This window comes from Berghia stephanieae, chromosome 8, assembly GCF_034508935.2.
Source record: "Berghia stephanieae isolate SIO BIC M18660-M18661 chromosome 8, UCSD_Bste_1.3, whole genome shotgun sequence".
In the NCBI taxonomy this organism is placed as follows: domain Eukaryota; kingdom Metazoa; phylum Mollusca; class Gastropoda; order Nudibranchia; family Aeolidiidae; genus Berghia; species Berghia stephanieae.
This window is the reverse complement of record NC_088367.1, coordinates 32,173,970-32,193,761: the sequence shown is the minus strand read 5'-3', so window position 1 is coordinate 32,193,761 and position 19,792 is coordinate 32,173,970. Positions and strand designations below refer to the sequence as shown.

Sequence of the window (19,792 nt, the reverse complement as noted above, 5' to 3'; positions counted from 1 at the left end):
TCCCTCTCTCGAGCTCCCTTACCTCAAACCGAAGAGTCCTACACCTGCAATAATCTGTTTGCAACTCCCTTCAAACCGTCTCGACTGGATGAAATTAAAGCGGCAACGACCCTGGATACAACCTTAAATCAACTGAAATTAGTTATCCTGCAAGGTTGGCCTGAACACAAAGCTAATGTTCCAACTGCCGTACTGCCTTATTTTAATTACCGTGACGAGCTCACGATTCAAGATGGAATAATTCTTCGTGGAGATCGCATCGTCATTCCTTAATCTCTTCGACATGACATGAAAACCAAAGTTCACGCTGGTCATCACGGCATCAACTCGTGTCTACGCAGAGCTCGTGATCTGATCTTTTGGCCTGGCATGTCGAGTGAAATTCGTTCATTTGTGGAATCTTGTGATATTTGTGCCACATATCCTGCTCGTCAGCCCGAGCAACCGTTGATTTCTCATGAAGTGCCGGAAAGACCTTGGCAAAATGTTGGCACGGATTTGTTTTCTATCAAAGGTAGAAATTACCTCATTCTAGTGGATTATTATAGTAATTTCATAGAATTAGATTACCTAATAGATACATTATCAACAACAGTAATTCATAAAATGAAACATCATTTTGCCAGACACGGCATACCTGAGTGTGTGGTTAGTGATAATGGTCCTCAGTTTTCCTCTCGTGAGTTCTTAAAATTTTCGAAAAAATGGAATTTCAATCACCTTCCAATCGCACCTGGAAATTCCAAAGCCAATGGAACCGCCGAGGCAGCAGTGAAAACCATAAAAAGCATGATGCGAAAGTGCCTTAGAGCCGGAGAAGACCCCTACATTGGACTTCTCAACCTGCGCAACACGCCCACTGAAGGCCTCACGTCATCGCCTGCACAACGACTCATGGGTCGACGCACCCAAACTATCCTACCATCAACTGATGTAGCTCTTAGAAATTCGTGTATTCCAATAAGCGAACGAATGGAAATGGAACGAAAAAAATGCAAAATGTCACAAAAACATGTCAACCGCAAACCCCTTCCTCCTCTTACCATTGGGGATAAAGTAAGAATGGAGCCCATAGACAAAAGACAGAAAGAATGGAAACCTGCAAAAGTAACAAAACACTTGGGCAGAAATACTTTTGAAGTATTTGACGGAAACAATTTCTTTAGACGCAATAGACAATTTCTAAGAAAACAACGAACTCCAGCTCGAAACGAGAACAATAAATTTAACTACAGTGACATAGACAATCATAAGAATATTATTACTCACGAATCTAGTAAGAACAATGACAGGATGTCAAATACGGACAATGTTGATATAATTAAGACCAGCCGATTCGGCAGAGTTATTAAACCACCAGAAAAATTAGTCATACTTCCTGGCTCTGTTCAGAAATATTGATTTTAAATATTCTTTATATTATAGTCAATATACCATTTGTATTTCCTTTGTTTAGCAAGAAGATTGAATTTATATCCTACGTTGGTACCATTATATGACTAGTACTTTGTAACCTTTCATTTCTGTACTTGTTGACATGATAATTTCCTGTCAAGCTTAACGTTTGTAAGAATAACTGTGTGTGTGTTCTTGACCCAGAATATTATTATACTCAGAATGCACGTTTGTGTGAGAAGATACCTTACCTCTTCACGTTTCACTGACTCTTGGTCAACAGCCTTCCTCTTCCTGTTTAGGCCTGTGACTTTGTAATGTAAATCTTCCATTAATCTTAAAGGGGGAGATGTTACGTGCGTATACACTTGTAGCACTACCCTTGTAGTACCTATCCCTCTATATAAGTAATTAATCATGACCGTTCTCACTAGTACCCATCTCTGTCACACCTGACAACGGAATGCATGTACCCCGCTCTCTCCTTAGCGTCCTGTCCAACCTATATCATATCTAGTAGTATTTGCTATAGCCAGTTGTGTTCCTACTCTCGTATTGATATCATGTATGCACTGTTTTATTAAAGTACTCATCTTAACCTGAATACATCCTTGTTTGTTTATTGTATTTACAACACTATCGACAATCGGACATTTACATAACCTTATTGTTGTAACCAAATTATATTATGGTGACAACACGTAACACCTGACAGTAAACAGCGTTGTGTTTGTCCCAAAACATTGTATTATCGCCTAACAGGCGCCATGTCCCGTCCTACATGTTAAGTGTTGCTGTTGTCCAGGGACCCATTGTAAAGCGCTTTGAGCACGTTAAGTGGATATTGCGCGATATACAAGTCAATTTTTAAAAAAATTGTTTAAGATTTTGAGGTGTTATTTAATCCTTGTGAATGTGAAATATTTATCAATAAAGTTAATTATAGCGACTATTAGGTTTATCTATCTCCTAAGAATTCCGATTTTTTACATTTTCAAGTTGGCAGGTCTGATGTAGTCGTACAGCATTTCTTGCTCCTTCCTGTGTGTGTTATATCGAATTCAAGCGTTCCACGCATTCGAGCTGAACAACTCTCACAATAAAATTATGCTTACTAATAGGCGGGCGAGGGGGGGGGGGAGGCGAAGTGGTCGAGTGGTTAAGGCATTGCACTGTTACCCGGAAGGTCCCGTGTTCGATCCCTGCTTCAGTCACTTTCGTTTTTATTTTCTTGAGCAAGATTGTTAACCCCCAATTTGAGCACTTGGACAATATGGGTGATTCCTGTTGACATCAGACATCCTGTTTGATGAATTATCTATATTCCTTTGTGGAATGCCTAGGGGACGATATCTTATGGTGCCGTTCTGGAAGGGCGTTTGTTTCTTGTTTATTTTTTAAAAACTGTAATATCTATCCTTGCCCTTGTGTACAACGCTTCTTACGCCTCCCATTATCAGACCAGATTTGTGTTAATGCATGACTAAATCAGTCGGAAGGTGAAAATTTTGGAATTGCATTGTTTTGAATTTACTAAAAGAATATGCTACCCAGAGCATTTTAATCTACATTTGAAGTAAATCAGGTGATTTTTCATAAAGTTATGGTCAGATGTATGGGAAAGATATCCAGCAACTTTTCTTAAATTTCATACTTTTTCAACTTGACTAGCCGTAAAAAATATTTAGAAGTGAAATTAACCTTTCATACTTCCCGAAGATGAACAAAAAGGGTTGATTTAATCATTTGTGACAAGAACTCATTTTGGATAAAAAATTGACCTTCTAAATGAACTTGGCAATATCTCAGTTCAAACCTTTTCACCATCCGACTGATTATGTCATTCACTGTAACATATTCTAACAATACATTTTGTATTCTAGGGTACTTCACATGCAAAGGGGCCGGTACCATTTTGAGTGTAGTCAAGATATTTTTTCTGATCCTCCTGTCAACCTTGCAGTGATTGGGGCACTGGGTCTGTTAGATCTCATTACTATGTCATTCACTGTAACATTTGGATCTTGGATGTACCACAATAAGTTAAAATTAAATGATAGTAAAACTGAGATTTTAATGTGTGGAAGACCGAGTATCCTTAAACAGGCAAATAAATCACTAATTACTCTCGGAAATAGCACAATAGAATTTTCAAATAAAGCAAAAAACCTTGGCGTCATCATTGATAAAGATCTTTCCATGACAAGCCACGTGAATAACACCATACAATCTATGTACATAGAAATGAAAAAAATAAGCAAAATTCGTAATTTAATACCGAAGCATATAACAGAACTTTTAATTAATTCCTTGGTTTTATCTAAATTGGACTATTGTAACTCCCTTTGGGCGAATTTAACTAAAGACAAAATTAGCAAACTTCAGGTTGCTCAAAATAACGCAGCCAGGCTCATTGTACGCAATAACAAAAAATACCCGTCAGCAACTCTTCTTCTCCGTGAGTTACATTGGCTTCCTGTTGAAAAAAGAGTTGCCTATAAGATTTGTACTGTTGTCTACAAATCCCTAAGCACGAACAGTCCCTCCTATATTAAAGACCTTCTAAACATATATGTCCCCAATAGAAACTTGAGGTCAAGCAATGACCAATCAATCCTTGTCAAACCTAAGCCACTGCGTAAAATAGGTGAACAGTCTTTTCAATTTTCGGCCCCCCATTTTTGGAACTCTCTCCCGTCACACGTGAGATGCTCGGATTCGTTGACAACGTTCAAATCTCGCTTAAAGTTTTATCTTTTTACGTCATAATGTTGCAATATTATTTTCATATTTTGTTGTTGTTAAATTGAATTCGTATCACGTTTCCTTCACACTTGTCTCACTGTAATATGTTTTGTTTTATATCACTGTAAAGCGCTTAGAGCCTGTGACAACGGGGTAAAGCGCTATATAAATGCCATTTATTATTATTATTATTATTATTATTATTATTATTATTATTATTATTATTTAATTTCCACAAACTTTCCAGTCTCCATGTCACGAATCCCTCTCAATATTTTTTATGATTTTACCATGTCAACTCGAACTATAACTCAATGTTGACAATTACGGGATCCGTAATCTCTCTTCGTCGGACAGCTTAATACGTCTAGTAATTCATTTCATCACTCCTCTCTCTCTCTCTCTCTCTCTCTCTCTCTCTCTCTCTCTCTCTATCTATCTCTCTCTCTATCTATCTCTCTCTCTTTATATATCTCTCTCTCTCTCTCTCTCTCTCTCTATATCTCACTACTCCTTCTATCATTTCAAAGTTCCATCTTGCATGATGATAAAACAGAGATGACATTTAAAAAATCGAGCTTTTTATAGGCAATATCAACTAAACGTGCTCAAAGTGCTTTACATAGGGGCCCTGACCAACAGCAACACATAACATGTAGAACGAGACATGACGCCTGTTAGGCGATAATACATTTTTTTATCCGACAGAGACAACGCTGTTAACGGCCAGGTTACGGTGAGAGTCTTTTCCAAGGACTCAACTACGTGTTCCGAGCGACGAGGCTCGAACCCAGGACCTTCCGATCCGAAAGCGAGTATCATACCACTATAATCGAGATGAGTTTCTTACTTGTGATTTGTAGAGTTGAACGAATGTTTTTATATTGAGCTAGAAAAAAATATTATTCGCCCGATTAACGCAAACATCGACGCTAATTTCTTCGCTCTTTCCCTGATATGTTTATCAAAGCTCAAATTACTTTCTATCGTTTCACTTATGTCTTTTTAATTATCCTCCCCTTTAAAAGTGCTTTCGGTTTACGTAATAGCTTAAAATCAGGGTCTTGGTTTTACGCATAATATTATGTTTACACTTGTCCGGATGGAAACCGTTTAATACTCGGGTCTTACTCCATGTTTTAAATAATTTCTTAGGTCGCCTTAGTGATACCAAGTTCCTACTACAAGCTGTGGAATGTAAAAAAGTAATAAACAATAACAAAACAAAAACAAAAAAATGAATATAACAGCTATATATTTTAAAAAATACCAAACACGAAACGTTTCGGGCTCAAAACCTTTCTTCAGCCAGCAACTAAAAACAATGAAAACACAAATTAAATACATTACTAAAAAAAACCAAAAAAAAAAAACAAACAAACAAACAAAAAAAAAAAAAAAAAAAAAAAACAAAAAAACAAACCCATATCGACGGCGCTTCTAATTTATGTTTTCATTGGGTTTTTGATGTTGTTATTGGCTGAAGAAGAGTTTTGAGCCAGAAACGTTCTGTGTTTGGTATATCGTGTTTTGTTTTTGTTTTTTTTTGAAGTTGTTATATTCATTTTTTTGTTTATTGCTTTCCAGACCGTCTAACAAAATGTGTGACTATTCTCCTTGGTTCCGATCCCTCATAAAGGCGTATATTCACTTAAAAGAGAGAAATGATAAAAAGGTAAGCTTCATACATTCCCTATGACTCGAATACTTTTTTAAAATTCTAATTGAGCATTTTTATATAGAGCAATATCCACTATACGCATTCAAAGCTCTTTACTAGGGGTCCCTGGCCAACAGCAACACTTAACATGTAGGACGAGAGAGACATGACGCCTGTTAGGCGATATTACATTTTTTTTTCGGACAGAGACAACGCTGTTAACGGCCAGGTTTTACACCATTTTACACCTGGGTATGGTGAGAGAATGTGAGTAAAGAGCCTTTTTTTTCAAGGACTCAACTATGCGCCGAACGAGGCTCTAACCCAGGACCTTCTGATCCTAAAGCGAGTGTCATACCACAAGCCCACATAGCCGCATTCATTTAAATTTGAGATTGGTTGATACCGACATACACTATTTGCAGGTCTGATAACCTAATTCATTATGAATGGAAATCTTTTTTTTAAAAATGATGCAAAATATGGTCCATTACAACAATGTTAAACTAGGCCTATAAGGGGATCGGATGTCAGACCTGCATAATAGATATACGTTGGTTGATAGTCAACTGGGGTAGCTTTGCTTTAACTCCCACCTTACTGATCATTTTCAGTATTTTCCCAAAAATGACAGGCTTCCCCATCAGAAAAATGGATTTTTAAAAACTCAAACAAGCTTTTTACAAAACAATTTTATGTTCTTATTGATTAAACAAAGATTATTGTGATGTACAAAATACATCTGAATAAGAAAAAAAAAATGTATATTGTGTCGTAACAAATGTGACGATTTTGCTGTAGGTGGTAAGGAAAGGATTGAGGAGTAACCTAGCCTTTCTGTGACTTTTGGGCATGTTGAGTAATCTCAGACTTGTTGTAGTTATTGTTTTGGCTTCAAGACTTGACTTTGTAGCAAAGGAAATTAAAAATTTATATAATATTCTTATCTTATCTTATCTTACCAAAGGCTTAATAGGAATTGGATTCAGTAGTCTGATGTCACGCCACCAGGCTACGGCGGCCATCTTGGTTCTAAACAAAGAAAATCATTACTTTTTGTTCTTCATGCTGGCTTGAACTTTTCATTCCCTTTTCATATGCCTTTTGATCATAATGTGTAAAAGTCAAAACATGATCATATTTATGTGTTTTTTTCCTCTGGAAGCGTTTTTATGCTAGCCGGAGAAATATTTCATACGGGCGTGCGCCATTGTTCCGATAGTTTAGAGCCAGTGTTACTAAGTTACCATGCGTCATTAGGAAGGAAGTGACGTTACGACTATTGAATCCTATTATCCTTTAAATGCCTTATACAATAGTTTATAATTACAGAATCTCATAATATAACTTGCATTGTATCATTCATAGACAGTTTTACACAACTTTGAATGTCAGGAAAAAATGTATCAATACGGCAATGTAAAATCGAAAAATACTATCATGGAATACTGGTTATAGAAATCTGGTCATGATCAAATGAATCATAAATGTACAAAGTTCATAGTACAATGAAATATCAATGAAAAAAATAATCATGAAAGCAACAACGATTATAATCATACATAATTTAAGTCTCTGATATTCTCAAATAGGCCCAAACTGAAAGGGACAAAATAGGATTCAATAGTCTGATGTCACGTTCGCCCAGCAACGAGCAGTTTTGTTCTAAACAAAGAAGATCGGTACTCTTTATTATTCATGCTGGCTAGGACTTTTTCACATGTCATGTGATCAAAATATTATATAAAAGTCAAAAGATGATCAGATTTATAATGTTATTATGTTGGTCCGTTATACTTCCAGATGGCAATGTTATGAGCTTCTTGGCCAATCGCATACTATCTATATGTAACCTTGAACGTTTATAGTTTGGCTAATACAGCGTAGTGAGAATTACTCATTATCATGGATAGCAAAAAAACAATAACAAAGGCCGGAGTGACGTCAACTTCGATCTATCTATAGATACTGTGGGTTTGGCTAAAAAAAAACTCACTACATTGTCATCCGGAAATATAACGGATCAACACACAAAACTATGAGTAACCGTGAACATTTATAGTCTGGTTAATACAGTTTAGTGATAATTCCTCGTAAACATGGATGGCAAACAACAATAACAAAGACCTGAGTGACGTCAACTTCGTTCTATCTATAGTATGCACCCCCCCCCCTCCCCGCCCTTTCTCCCGCGCGACAAACAGGATTGAATTAATTAAAACTGGTCAAATGAAATAGTTCTCCGACGAGCAAAAAAGTGTATCCAGAGGAGAAGAATATTATAAATCTGATCATGTTTTGACTTTTATACATTCTCATCACGTCACATGTAAAAAAAAAATTCTAGCCAGCATGACGAATAAAAGGTACCTATTTTCTTTGTTTAGAACCACACTGCTCGTTGCTTGGCGGACGTGACATCAGAATTATTGAATCCAATTATCACTTAACTGTATTAATCAGACTATAAACGTTTAAGGTTGCACATAAATTTGTGTATTGGTCCGTTATACTTCCGGATGGCAATGTTGTGAGCTTCTTAGCCAAGCACACACTATCTTTATACCTTCCTGTGTGCGTCTATGTGGTCTTGTGGTATGACACTCGCTTTCGGATCGGAAGGTCCTGGGTTCGAGCCTCGCTCGGCGCATAGTTGAGTCCTTGGAGAAGGCTCTTTACTTACATTATCTCACCGTACTCAGATGCAAAATGAGCGTTAACAGCGCCGTCTCTGTCCGAAAAAAATGTAATATCGCCTAACAGGCGTCATGTCCCATCCTACATGTTAAATGTTGCTGTTGATCAGAGACCCATTAAAGCGCTTTGAGCACGTTTAGTGGATATTGCGCTTTATAACAGCTCTTTTTCCCCCAGATCACTAAGGTCATCATCTGATAAAATTACACTTTTGTTGGGGCGTTGTTGCGGTTTGTGGCATAAAAGATGCATTTTTTTTTCAAACGATGTAAAGAACATTAAGCATTATATAATTTTGAAAATGAGCTATAGAGATGCCACCTATTATTATTGTTATTATTTTTATGACTAATATTATTATTATTATTATTATTATTATTATTATTATTATTATTATTATTATTATTATTATTATTATTATTATTATTATTATTATTATTATTATCATTATATTATTATTATTATTATTATTATTATTATTATTATTATTATTATTATTATTATTATTATTATTATTATTATTATTATTATTATTATTATTATTATTATGACTATTATTATTACTATTAATATTGTTATTATTATTATTATTATTATTATTATTATTATTATTATTATTATTATTATTATTATTATTATTATGACTATTATTATTACTATTAATATTGTTATTATTATTATTATTATTATTATTATTATTATTATTATTATTATTATTATTATTATTATTGTTATTATTCTGACTATTATTATTATTACGATTATTATTAGTATTATTATTATTATTACGATTATTATTATTATTATTATTATTATTATTATTATTATTATTGTTATCATTATTATTAATACTACTATTATTATTATTATAATTATTATTATTACTATTATGACTATTATTATTATTATCATTCTTCTTCTTCTTCTTCTTCTTCTTCTTCTTCTTCTTCTTCTTCTTCTTCTTCTTCTTCTTCTTATCATTATTATTATTATTATTATTATTATTATTATTATTATATTATTATTATTATTATTATTATTATTATTATTATTATTATCATTATTATCATTATCATTATTATTATTATTATTATTATTATTATTATTATTATTATTATTATTATTATTATTATTATTATTATTAATATTGTTATTATTATTATTATATTATTATTATTATTATTATTATTATTATTATTATTATTATTATTATTATTATTATTATTATTATTATTATTATTATTATTATCATCATCATTACTATTATCATAAATAGTACGTTAATGATTACGTATTCAACCTACGACGAACGACGAGGAAGAAAACGAAGATCTCTCTCCCCAGAGTCTTGGGACAGAGCTTCATAACTATACTTTCTCGCCGTTCATCGTCATTCGTTGTAGGTTGGTAACGTTATCGTTAACTCGCTAATGTTGATATAAGTATAAGGCTGTAGTTACGTTCTGTTATCAGACTGGAAAAAAATAACAAAAAAAAACTTTCTTCAATTACCATGATCTAAATGTTTTTTGTTTTTTTTTAAATTATTGTTGGACAAGTGTCTATAACATTCTCATTTTCATCCTGCATTGCTTTGGTAGACATAGAAAGAAATCTCAGCGCTAGAATATTTATTTTGCTAACGCTTCAGGCGTCGTTCTTCTTCGCATTGGATCGAAAGGGATTTTTTTTTTTGGGTTTTCTGTCCCTGTTGATGATGATGTCAATGCGCTCGGGTTATCTCGGTTTTCTAAGAACTTGGCCTGCTTCAGATTAGAGTTTTATTGGGATGTTCTTGATTTTTTAAAAACGTTTTTATTTTTCCAAAATGTGACCCTTCGCCTCAATACGGTATTAAGTCGGGTTGGTAAAGATGTTGATAATTGAATTTATAGCCAGACTTGTGTTGAGTTTGTATGTTTTATTGAGGAGAATGGCAACCATATTTTAGGGTGCTAATGCCAACAATTGATATTTTTGACCAGTTTAACATTAAATTCGGTTTTTAAGCACATAGGTCGTTCCGGCATAATACCGTTTTGAGACGATGGGTCACATATAAACAATCCTTGGCCAGTTAATTTTCACAATCTGAAGAAAAAAGTACCGTTTTTAAAAAATTGGCCAGAAAACTCGTCCTTCAAATATTGACCGATTTAAATGACCCTCATCTTGGCAAAAACGATCAAACCTGGGACTTTAATGAAGACTTCTCAAAGTCTCAAATTTGAATGTTTTTTTGTTTTTTTCCAAGATGAGGGTCATTTAAATCGCTCAATATAATTTGAAGGACGAGTTTTCTGGCCAAATTATTTTTAATAGTTTTTTTCCCGTTGTACGGCAGTTATTTGGTTAAAATTGGGGTCTTGTCAAAAAAAATTTGAATTTGACAGAGAACGTCAAAATGGTTTTGCGCATGCGTCTCTCTGGTCCTCGCTTTCGGTGAAGTGTCTCATGCCGCACAACCAACATGACGTTCTCTCTCTGATAACTTTTCCGCTCGTGACTTCCAATCAAGGGACGCTACTCTTCCGCTAATCTCATGCCCTATTGTTGATTTTTAAAAAAATAATTAAAATAAAATAAAACTCCCTTTATTCATCCCATAGGGGAAATTTGTCTCTTGGGTCTATTTCAATGGTAAACTGGAATAACCCAGGCGTCGGCCGCAGTGAAGCGCTGCAAATTGAGCTAGAGAGAGGCCACACAGCGCAGCGAGCGACGGGTGATCGAACTCGGTACCTTTCGGGTACGAAGCAAAGACCGTATCGCTGAGCCACGCTGTCCCGTAAGGACTCATAGCGAGCACATATTTCTCTCCTAAAAAAAATACGAATGTTTAAATTTTACAGTTGGCAGGCCTGCTTATTACTGATATTGCAGGGCCAGAAAATATCTCGCACTATAGATAGAATGCGCTTGGCCAAGGAGTTCACAACATTGCCATCCGGAAGTATAACGGACCAACACACAAACTCTGTGTAACCATGAACTTTTATAGTCTGGTTAATACAGTTTAGTGAGAACAACTCACAAACGCGGATGGCAAAAACAATAACAAAGGCCTGAGTGACGTCATCTGCATACTATCTATTGTCTGTTATCGGGATGCAGATAGCTCTATTGGTAATGCACTCGCCTCACACGCAAAGGGACCTAGATCGATCCCGGGTGCAGCCGAGATTTTTTTGTTCTGACCCTCCCCCCGTGTCCACGCAGCAGTGAATGGGTAGCTGAGTCTGTTAGATTTGGCGTAAAGCTACTTTGCGATGGACTATCCAAAGGATAGCAAGCAATTGCTATCGCCTATTTCACGCTACAGAAACCGGGGATAAACTCCGGCTCCATGGGCCCAATGGCTCTCAATGACTTTGTTTTCAGTCTTGCCTTGGAATAGATCCAAAAGGAAAATTTCTCTGAGCATTTCGATTTAACTCTTTCCTCACCGATGAAATACAGTATTTTCCCAAAATGGCGAGCAGAAACATTGATTAAAAAAAACAAACAAACCCAAACAAGCTCTCTATAAAACAAATTTATGCTCTTAGTAATTAAACAAAGTTTATTCTTCAAAGTTTGTGATGTACAAAATAAATGTATATTGTGTCTATTATCGACAAATGTGACGATTTTGCTGTAAGTGGTAAGGAGAGGGTTAAAACAAAATTCGAAATATCATGGCTTTTTAATTAAGTGAAATAAACATTTTAGATGGACCGTAAAATTATTGACAAATGAAGAGCTTTAATCAAAAGTCTTTAAAAAAATAAAAAGCCGAAGCTGCAATGTCTCACTACATAGCACGCGAAAGGCCATAATATATCAGTTGGTATGTCAGTCATTCCAACCTGGGCTTCGCGGCAAACCCCAACCATACCATTTTCAACCACAATGACCAATAAATAATAATTCAGTAGTTGTCTTTAACACAAACAATGACATCGCTCAAGTAGCTTCAACGCTCTGGCATCGCCTGATACGGGAAGCATTCCCTGACCCCTCCACTTTATTGAGTGGTCAATATAATTCCTAAAATTACCTCGAACGAACTTCTTCTGGTCGCCGGTGCTGCTGCTCCGTGATAAATCACTCCCACGGCTGTTCTAATCCGGGGTACAGTTATATGAGACCCATCGTCTCAAAACGGTATTATGTCGGAACGAACCATGTGCTTAAAACCCGAATTTAATGTTAAACTGGTCAAAATTATCAATTGTTGGCATTAGTACTCTATAATATGGTTGTCATTCTCCTCAATAAAACATATAAACTCAACACAAGACTGATTTTTCTGGCTATAAACTCCATTTTCATCATCTCTACCAATCCGACTTAATACCGTTTTGAGGCGAAGGGTCACATATGACACGCATACATCCGTCATCACCAGACGACTGCAATAATATATTATAAGAAATATTTTATGGTAACATTTCCATTGTTTCTACAAATAGACACATCTTTTATGTCCACTTCTTATACAAGCAGGGGAATGTAAACATCGGGTTGTTGCTTTTGAAGGCATGCAACATTGTACTTCATTGGTGAATAAAATTAATTTCTGCGTTCTGCAGTTTATCTCTCTCAACATTTCGTGACCTTGTTTCAGTTACTGTTTTAAGGTATTTGATCAAATTATTATCACGACCTGTTAGAATATACGATTCTTTCATCTCTTTGTATTTATTAAACGATTTATTTTTATCGTGCCCAATTACACAACGAGCTTGCGAGTATTTTTATTGCACGATAAAAATATAACGAGTTTAATAAATACAAAGAAATTTTTTTTAAAGGTTTATTCTTCCCCTCAAAGTAAGATTATTAGATATTTTGTAACCAATTGATATGGTATTAGTACTTCTATTCACCATAATTTGTATCTTTCTCCTTCTGCTTGAATGACAATTATACTCAAAACTTAAAACGTTGGATTTGCATTCATGCGCACCAAAAGATTATTTATAATGACCAATCAGCTGTCTATTCCACCTTATTTCACACCAATAAAATGTGCGAAAATATTCTGCAATCGTTGAATACGCGTTCAAAGGATTATTCAACGATTACATAATAATTTACTAAGAAATGATAGGGTTTTCCAATGAGAGCAGGGGTGGAATAATAACTGTAAGATCATTTCAAGTTTTTAAAAAAAAGTGTGTTGTGATCAAGAACACACTGTGTTTACTTAGAGGAAAACATTTACAACTTTGGAATTATTGCTTTATGATCTACTCTGTCGTACTCTTGAAAAACCCATATTTCAAAATTTGGCCAGAAAACTCGTCCTTCAAATATCGATCGACTAAAATGATCATCATTTTGGCAAAGATGTAGACGAAGACAGATACTGTGGACGTTTCGGGTTTCCCCTGTATCAACAAAACAAGATGAATGAAACACCTAGGACGAATGAGAGATGTGTGAACGACGTAGTTAAGGTGAATAAACAAAAACAATGATGGGACAGGAAATTGAGTAGGTACTCCTTTTCACGCTATAGAAACCGGGATAAACTCCGGCTCCATGGACCGAATGGCTCTGAAGGCCTATAGATCGATTACTCTTTTCACTGGTTTTTGTTATTTGCTGATGTAGAGTTTTCAGCGCGAAACGAGCCGTGTTTAGTATTTTGTACATATTTAAAGTTGTCATATCACAATTTTTTTACCAGAATAAATCCAATAGCCCGCAGAAGAATTCGATTCCTGTCAAATTTGGTTAATTTTCCCCTCTGAACAATCATACTTCCTTACAACGTAACAAACAAAAATGAATATTAACCCTCTCCTTACCACCTACAGCAAAATCGTCATATTTGTTACAACACAAAATACATTTTTTCTTATTCATATTTATTTTGCACATCAAAATGACTTTTGTTTTATTGATAAGAACATCAAGTTGTTTTGTAGAGAGATTGTTTGAGTTCAAAAAATTACTTTTTCTGCTGGGCAAGCCTGTCATTTTGGGAAAATACTGAAAATGGTCGGTAAGGAGAGAGTTAACGGTTTGCGCTGAAAATTCTTCACCAGCAAGTAACAAAAACCTTAGAAAACAGTAATCGATCTGTAGTCCTTCAGAGCCATGAGGCCCATGGAGCCGGAGTTTATCCCGGTTTCCATAGCGTGAAAAGGAGTAACTACTCTGTTTTCTGTCCCATCATTGTTTTTGTTTATTCACCTTCACTCACTCAACCCTAACACCGACTATATCCGCAGTTTACCCGGGTTACTTTTACCCCATGCCTATTTATTACAATTTTCTATGACAAATTATAGGCATAGTATCAAAACAAATGTTTTTAGTTTTTACATGTTAATGGTAGTTAAATAAAACTACCTATGTACATGCTCATTTTTGATATATTTATTCCTATTTTGAAAAGTAGCAAACATCTCTAGGATTGAGTGAGTTTACTACGCCATTCACTCATTCGTCCTAGGTGTTTCATTCATCGTGTTTTGTTGATACAGGGGAAACCCGAAACGTCCATAGTATCTGTCTTCGTCTAATGAATTTAAGCTTACAATTCAATCCTTATGTTTATTTTTTCTTTACAACAATCAAGAAGAGGTACCTGTGGTTTTGTTTGTAACTCTAATTTAATACAATAAAACTTATACAATATTTTAACAACGTATGTTATATCTTGTTTTTGGTGTCATGAACATATTTATGCGATTTAAACAGCCTAATAGAATTAGAAATATTTAAATACAATTTTGATCTTTAGATGAATTACATAATTGAAATATTGTTATGGCATAAATGTTGCATTTTGTATAATTGGATAAAAAGAAAATTCTTTGCGATAGACTGGCCTCCTATCCAAAGGATAGCAAGTAATTCCGAATTTAAAAATAAATCAAGTGTATACTAAATGCACTTAAAATATGAACAAAAATTCTGATAAATTCAACAAAGTCATTCATTCCAGAGCATAAAAATCCGTCAAATACTAGAAAAGTGCAGTACTTATAATTAAACATTTTACTTGTGGATGGTAAAATTGAGCTTTTATATAGCGCAATGTCTACTTAACGAGCTCAAAGCGCTTTACAAAGGGTCCCTGATCAACAGCAAGTAATATAAAGAACGAGACATGACGCCTATTAGGCGATAATACAATTTTTTTTCCGACAGAGACAAGGCTGTTAACGGCCAGTTCCTCATTTTACACATGAGTACGGTGAGGGAATGGGAGAAAAGAGTCTTTTCCAAGGACTCAACTATGCGCCGAGCGAGGCTCGAACCCAGGACATTCCGATCCGAAATCGAGTGTCATACCACAAGACCGCATAGCTGTAAAAACGCTGTAAATTTGTAATAAATGCTGAGGCTCGAAGCAAGATGACGTTTTTTTAAATAATGAAAAAGCTGAGCAAAAAATTCGGTTTAATTCACAAAGACAGATTAAATAATGTAGACTTTACCGGTTTCCCCTTTGTTAATAAAGTACTCAATGAATAAGGGACACAATAGTGGTGTTTGATAAAAGACTGATAAAGTATCTATGTGCGGCTATGTAGTATCGTGGTATGACAAACTCGCTTTCTGATCGAAAGGTCATGGGTTCGAGCCTTGCTCGGCGCATAGTTGAGTCCTTGGAATAGGCCTCTTCTTTACTCATATTCTCTCATCGTAATCAGGTGTAAAATGAGTACCTGGCCATTAACAGCGTTGTCTATGTCGGAAAAAAAATGTAATATCGCCTAATAGGCGTCATGTTTCGTTCTACATGTTACTTGCTGTTGTTGGTCAGGGACCCCTTGTAAAGCGCTTTGAACACGTTTAGTGGATATTGCGCTTTATAAAAGCTCAATTTTTTTTTTTTGTGGGGGGGGGGGGGGGGGGGGGGGTATGAAATAGGGTCAGAAATGCAAAAAGAAAATTACAGGAGAAAATAAAAAACATCCCAAAAAATTAGCTGGCTTCGACTGTGTTGAAATCAGAATTTTTGTTCATATTTTAAATGCATTTAATTTACTAGACACTTAAAATATTTTAACCAAAAAAACAAATCCGAATTACTTGCTATCCTTTGGAGGCCGGCTGATTTTGGGGGGATTTTTTTTTCTCCTGTATTTTTCTTTCAAACACACTTTTGCGGCTATGTGGTCTTGTGTTATGACACTCGCTTTTGGACCAGAAGGTCCTGGGTTCGAGCCTCGCTCGGCGCATAGTTGAGCCCTTGGAAAATGCTATTTACTCACATTCTCTCACCGTACTTTTATGTAAGATGAGTACCTGCCCGTTAACAGCATTGTCTCTGTCCGAAAAAAATTGTAATATCGCCTAACAGGCGTCATGTCCCGTCCTACATGTTATGTAACTGTCCGAGAAAAAAATGGAATATCGCCTAACAGGCGTCATGTCCCGTCCTACATGTTAAATGTAGCTGTTGGTCAGGGACCCCTTGTAAAGCGCTTTGAGCACGTTTAGTGGATATTGCGTTTTATAAAAGCTCTCGTTTTGTCGAGAAAGGCTGACTTTTTGGGATATTTATTTTTTCTTTCTTGTACTTTTTTTACAACCTTTGTTTGGTTCTGTTTCCTACACACATTTTGTAGAGGCAGGCTGGAGTTTTTTTTGGCGGTGTTTTTTTTTTTTTCTTGTATTTTTCTTTCTTCATTGCTTGATGCTGTTTCATGAAAACTTGATCAGATCACGATTGATGCCATGCGTTTAGGTAAAATACTCACATCATTCACCAGCCGGATATAACGGACCAACAAACACAAAACTAACGTTTAGTCTCGAACGTTTTAGAGTTATACTATAGTCTGGTTAATACAGTTTAGTGAGAAATACTTATAAACACGGATGGCAAAAAAAAAAAAAAACAAACCAATAACAAAGACCTGAGTCATATCATCATCATCATCATCATCATCATCATCATCATCATCATCATCATCATCATCATCATCATCATCATCATCATCATCATCTTCATCATCATCGTCATCATCATCATCATCTTCATCATCATCATCATCATCATCATCATCATCATCATCATCATCATCATCATCATCATCATCATCATCATCATCATAATCGTCATCATCATCGTCATGATCATCATTATAACTACTATTATTAATATATAAGTGCGAGGAGGGTGTCGTGTCAATTGAATCCTGAGTTTGGCACTGACTCCGTGACTTTTTATTCTCCGTTTCCACGAGCTGTCATTTCTCTCTCGATATTCCTCCTCCAGGTCCCCAGTGGGCGGCAACTTCTTCTCATTCCCCGGAGGGTCCCCTTGAGGGCTATCCTGGGAATGGCACTCTGATCCTATCTGAGGACATGTCCAGTCTATTTCTTAATCGTTTAAAACTTGAGCTTTTATGTAGCGCCCATAATTCTCATCAGTATTGATACAAGTGCCCGCTTTACCCTTTATCTGAATTTATTCACCACTAGCTTTATACTATATTTTACTTACTTATCCCCTTGGTGCTTGATCAACACAAAACGCTGAAACGGTGGAACGCCCTCTTTCTCGGTTGGAGGCCATTTTTGTCATCTGTCCCCAAGGCCACCCACTAGCTATCATAATTTTTCTCTTGATACTCCTCCAAGTCTCCAGCGGGCAGTCCCTTCTCATTCCCTGGAGGGTCCACCTGAAGGCTATCCTGGGAATGGCACTCTGATCCTATCTGAGGACGTATCCAGTCTATTTCTTGAGCTTTTATATAGAGCAATATCCACTAAAAGTGCTCAAAGCGCTTTACAAAGGGTCCCTAGCCAACAGCAACACTTAACATGTAGAACGAGACATGAGGCCTGTTAGGCGATATTGCATTTTTTTTTCCGAACAGAGACAACGCTGTTAACGGTCAAATACTCATTTTACAGCTGAGTACGGTGAGAGAATGTGAGTAAATTGTCTTTTCCAAGGACATAACTATTCGCCGAGTGAGGCTTGAACCCAGGACCATTTCCACCTTCTCCTCTTTACAGCTTCAGATATCATGTGTATGTTTTTGAATTAACTTTTGCCCAGAATACCCTCAGGATCCTTCTTAGGAATTTGTTTTGGAGTGCCGACAAAAATTGTAAAATCGCCTTACAGGCGTCATGTCCCGTCCTAAATGTTAAATGTTGCTGTTGGCCAGGGACCCCTTGGAAAGCGTTTTGAGCACATTTAGTGGATATTGCGCTTATAAAATCTCTTTTTTTTTTGTTAAGCTCATTTATTTAGTTTTTGGACGCTTAATAAGTCTTTATTCATTTTTTCAGGAGATGCAAGAAACAAGCCGATCGTCGGTTTACACAATCAGCGAAGACAGCGTAGCGCCCACTAATGGAAATCCTTCAGCTCCTCTCAGGAGGAGAAAATCTCTTCTCAAGCTCCAGCTGCCAAAAAGTCCAGTAAGCCTGACCCCAGATGGTAGCCGTCCAGGATCACCTTTCGCCTTTAGCCCAGCGAGTTCGTTAGGAAACAGACCCTTCTCCTGGGGCGGAAGTTCCCTGTCTTCTCCCGCATTTGATCATGCCGAATTTTTCGAAAGTCAGTCCAAATGGAGAACGTGAGTAGACTTACCTTTGGTGTCTCCTCTCTCTCTCTCTCTCTCTCTCTCTCTCTCTCTCTCTCTCTCTCTCTCTCTGTGTGTGTGTGTGTGTGTGTGTGTGAGTGTGTGTAGACGGGGCAAAAGCATGGAAAAAATGATATAGAGAAATCAAAGGAAAGGCGGCCCTGGGCTCAGTAATTTTTACCACCTTTTGAACACATTCCTATTCAAGCAGACTTTTGAGTAGTAAAAGTACCTATGTGTTTTGTGTTACCTTTTGTTTTTGTATGTGAAGCGCCTTAGAGCATTTTGTGGATTTTTCGCGCTGTATAAATTAATTAGTACGTTACATTATTACATTACATTAAATTATTACAATACATTCTTGCTATTATTTTGGATATGACGCTAGTCTTTTAGAAAATACTTTCTGCCAGATCTAACGGATCCAGCTACCTAATCACTGCTGGATTGACAAATAAATATCAAATGCACCCGGGGTCGATCTCGGTCTCTTTGCGTGTGAAGCGAGTGCTCTACCAACTGAGCAATCAGGACCCCCATTACCATCCCTATTACGCACAAATGTAAATGTTGCTGCTCGAAGCTCGAAGAAATAAATAATAATGTGAACTTGATTGGAAGCTTCAATTTAGTTACAAAAACAGATCAAATGAACGTTTCGGGTTTCCCCTTTATCAACAAAACAGGATGGATGAAACACCACAGATGAATGAAATTACGCACACAATATTGTGAGTGATTTTTA

The 19,792-nt window shown here is 36.0% G+C and overlaps 1 protein-coding gene across 1 annotated transcript in view; it reads left to right on the top strand.

Moving 5' to 3' along the window:
- Window positions 1-12,968: 12,968 nt before the first annotated feature.
- Window positions 12,969-19,792, top strand: part of LOC144978519 (uncharacterized) — a 142,970-nt gene continuing 136,146 nt past the window's right edge. The window contains exons 1-2 of the mRNA XM_078924698.1: window positions 12,969-13,119; window positions 18,752-19,041. Coding sequence (XP_078780824.1) covers window positions 18,755-19,041 — 287 coding nt within the window. The 5' untranslated portion in view covers window positions 12,969-13,119; window positions 18,752-18,754. The remainder of the gene's footprint in view (window positions 13,120-18,751; window positions 19,042-19,792) is intronic.